This window comes from Notothenia coriiceps, unplaced genomic scaffold (genome assembly GCF_000735185.1).
Source record: "Notothenia coriiceps isolate Sejong01 unplaced genomic scaffold, NC01 NC01_scaffold00009998, whole genome shotgun sequence".
NCBI classification, from domain to species: Eukaryota; Metazoa; Chordata; class Actinopteri; order Perciformes; family Nototheniidae; genus Notothenia; species Notothenia coriiceps.
In genome coordinates, this window is record NW_011342699.1 from 495,511 (window position 1) to 498,974 (window position 3,464).

The window sequence follows — 3,464 nt, forward strand, 5'->3', positions numbered from 1 at the left end:
CGTTTTCAATGTTTACTAAAAGAAAATGTATACAATTTAATTATTTTAACCTGCTTTATTTGGGGGTGGACCTCACCTCCTCTAGGGGGGTCCGGGGGCATGCACGCCCGGGAAGATTTTTTTTTTTAATGTTTTAGTGAAATGCCTCAATCTGGTGGACTTTGAGCAAAAAATGAATTTATGGATACAGCTCTCAACACACTGAAAGGGAGCTGTATACTTTTCAATAATCCAAACATCTTTAGAATATGATAAAAACCAATAACAAATCATTTAAACTTGTTTATTCTTATCTTACCTAGTTAGCATTCTTTCTTTTTAATGCATATTTTACTAATCACTCCCCTTTTAAACTTGTTTTACTGTCCTATATAGCACACATTGGAATGATTTATTACTTGATTTTTTACACCTAGGCTATATTAAAATAGATAAATGTGTGCTCTCTCTCGCTCGCTCACAGAGGCTGTGTGCTCCTCCGTGGCGATGACGGCTTGCGTTAAAAAATAATAATTTTGGGGACACAAACGGGATTTCGAAAAGAGCGGGGGACATGTCCCCCCTGTCCCCAGTGGAAATTACGCCATGCGTGTGTGTGCGTCAAGTGGAATAAATATGTATGCAAGTTGCAACATTTCGAAAAGTGTCACGGTTAAACTCCTTGTGAAGTGGTGAGGTGCCGCTCCACATTGCTTTTCTTCCCGACTGCAACGCTGTAAATGATTTTGGTTTCAGTTGTGTGTGTGTGTGAGCAGGCTCGGATTGGCCATCGGGACTTTTCCCGGTGGGCCGCTGCCTTTGGTGGGCCGCTGGCTCTGACATAGGTGGGTTGTGGACTTTCACAGCGCCGGTACCGCAACCGCCGCCGCAACCGCCGCCGCAAACACCCAACGTTGCGAGGCTCCGGCGGATCCGGCGCTGTGAAAGTCCACTGCCGTTGCGAGTCTCCGGCTGTAACAGTCCACTAACGCTTGCGAGGAACAAGGTTCGATTCCGGCCTGAGGTCCAAAAAAAATAAATAGAAAAACTCCCGTTCATCGCGTCCCACCTATCACATCTCTGTGCCCCACCAGTGGGGCGCGCCCCACACTTTGAGAAACGCTGCTGTAGTCACATCTACGATATACTCAATTTAGTGTACACAACCAACTGCGGCATCAAAGGAATTTTATTCCTGAGTTTACAGTGAAAGCAGAAAAGATCAGTTTCATAAAGAAAGAAATTGAATAAATCAAACTCTACTTTAAGCTCTATATAATTCCCCACAGAAAGAGTAGGTAGTGAAATCATTGTGGCAGATTCACAACGACTCCTCATGTGCCAAGTAACACCACGTGACACACAAATGTGCAAACAGCCTCTTTTCAGCAGCAGTTACTAATATCTGCCACGACCTCAACTGAATCACAACATTTTTTTTTTCTATGGGTTAAAATACAGCATACAATTATTTATACAAAACAACTTTGGTGACCCATATATATATATAGATAAAGCATGGAAAATGTTTAAATATCATCACTAGAGCTAAATAGAAAAAGTTCAGACTATTGCACAACAGCCAGGTGAGGGGAGTGGTCTCAGGAGGAAGCTGCTTTAGGGTTTTCTGCGCCTGTTGAAGAAGAAGAAAGTTAAATCAAATACTGTGCTGAATATGTAATTGTATGTCTTAAAGTGATTTAGATGAGAGCTTACTTGGTGATCCCCTGATGTGTGTAGCCGGGTCCCATGTTGGATCCAGCCCTCATCTCCATAGCCACAGAACACTGCGAACAAAACAAAGATTAGGACCCAGATCTCCTCTGGAGTTTCTCATTAATCTAAAGCAGGGGTTTTCAAAGTGTGGGAAGGTGAGCCTCCCCTCAGAGAACATAAGAACAGCCGCGCCCCCCCCTCCCAATTATTATTGTTGTTGCTATAATGCAGGGTTATTAAATTGCATTTCAAAGAGGTCCAGTAAGAGAAAATGTCATTAAATGCTCTGTTTTCGCTGTCTACCTTTCTCTTTTTTTAGAGTCCTTTACCTCACTGAGCCTCTGTCTGACAGTAGAGAGCTCTCCTCCACCCTTGTTAGAGAAACATCATCTTCTTCTTATATCCGTTAGCGCAGCTAGCACCAGATGCTAATAACAACATCGCCGGCTCTCTCTCTAAAATAAAGGGCGGTGCCGGCTGTCAGCGAACCGAGCTGGCCACCAACGGCCCGCTGACGACCGGCCGTTCTGTGATTCTCCAGAACACAGATGGCCAGGACCGGTCCATGAAAATCCTAGCTTCAAATAATCGTGGTCATACTTCGTCCGTTTTCTTCCAGACGCTGTCTCCTCTCTCACTTTAGGTAACTTCACTAAAAATCGATCTATGTTGCCGCTCGCATAAAGTTAACTAGCTAGATTTCGCTGTATCTCGTTATTTTGTTCTCACACTGCACCTCCCCTGAAGCTCTCTGGCTGGCTGCCCCCCCCCCCCGGGTAGGCACGCCTCACACTTTGAAAACCGTTGGTCTAGAGCAGTGGTCACCAACCTTTTTAAGCCCAAGATCACCGACCCCGGCCTAGGAGAAAGGCGAGATCTACCTATTGCAGAATTGAGTGAAAAAGACGGCCCAGACAATGCTTCCAATTTGAGGCCTTTTATATAGGCTAATTGCATCTGAATTACTGTTACAATGAAGGCTCCATAATCAACTCACGGCATATAAGCAGGGGTAAAGTGCTATTTGGGGGCAGACCTCACCTCCTCTAGGGGGGTCCTCACCTCCTTTTAGGGGGTTCCGGGGGAAGCTCCCCCAGGAAGATATTTTTTTAAATATTGAAGTTGAAAGCATCAATCTGGTGCACTTTGAGAGCAACATGAAGAGATCTATGGATACCTCTCTCAGCACCCAGATGAAACAGAACTGTAAACAGATTTTCTTTTTCTTTGTGGATATTTTCCAAATCACTCCCCTTTTAAACTGTATTCTTGTTTTACTGCCATATAGTAGGCTATTTCATACCTGTTTTTCATTTATTCTCTTATTGTTTGTATAACTATAATGATCATATGAAGGTGTGCCGTGGAAATGATCTTTTGAATAATTTGTGACAAAACCGTTCTAAACACTCAGAAAGTCCTTTAGCTCACCTGAGCCCCTCAGTCTGACAGGAGAGGACTCTCCTCCAGCTTGTTGTGGAAACAGCTCCTTATGTCCGTTAGTGCAGCTAGCTAACCAGATGCTAACATCACGGTCCCCGCTAGCACCGGTCCCTCTCTCCCTCTCTCCCACTCTCTCTTTCTCCCTCTTTCCCTCTCTCTATCACACTAAATCACTATTGCCACACACACACAGAGCCGAGCTTGAATGACACAAGCACACGTGTATTTCCATGCAACTCTCTGATTGGTCTGGTGTCTTGCCTCTGTTGCATTCACTGAACACGGGAAATTGCAGTCCTGCCGTCCTCTCTTGTGTCATGATGAGG

The 3,464-nt window shown here is 44.5% G+C and overlaps 1 protein-coding gene across 1 annotated transcript in view; it reads right to left on the reverse strand.

Annotated features, from left to right (window-relative positions):
• Positions 1-1,152: 1,152 nt before the first annotated feature.
• The window catches only part of kif23 (kinesin family member 23), a 14,978-nt gene continuing 12,666 nt past the window's right edge, over positions 1,153-3,464 (reverse strand). Inside the window, 2 exon segments of the mRNA XM_010771448.1 lie at positions 1,153-1,612; positions 1,696-1,766. Coding sequence (XP_010769750.1) covers positions 1,597-1,612; positions 1,696-1,766 — 87 coding nt within the window. The 3' untranslated portion in view covers positions 1,153-1,596.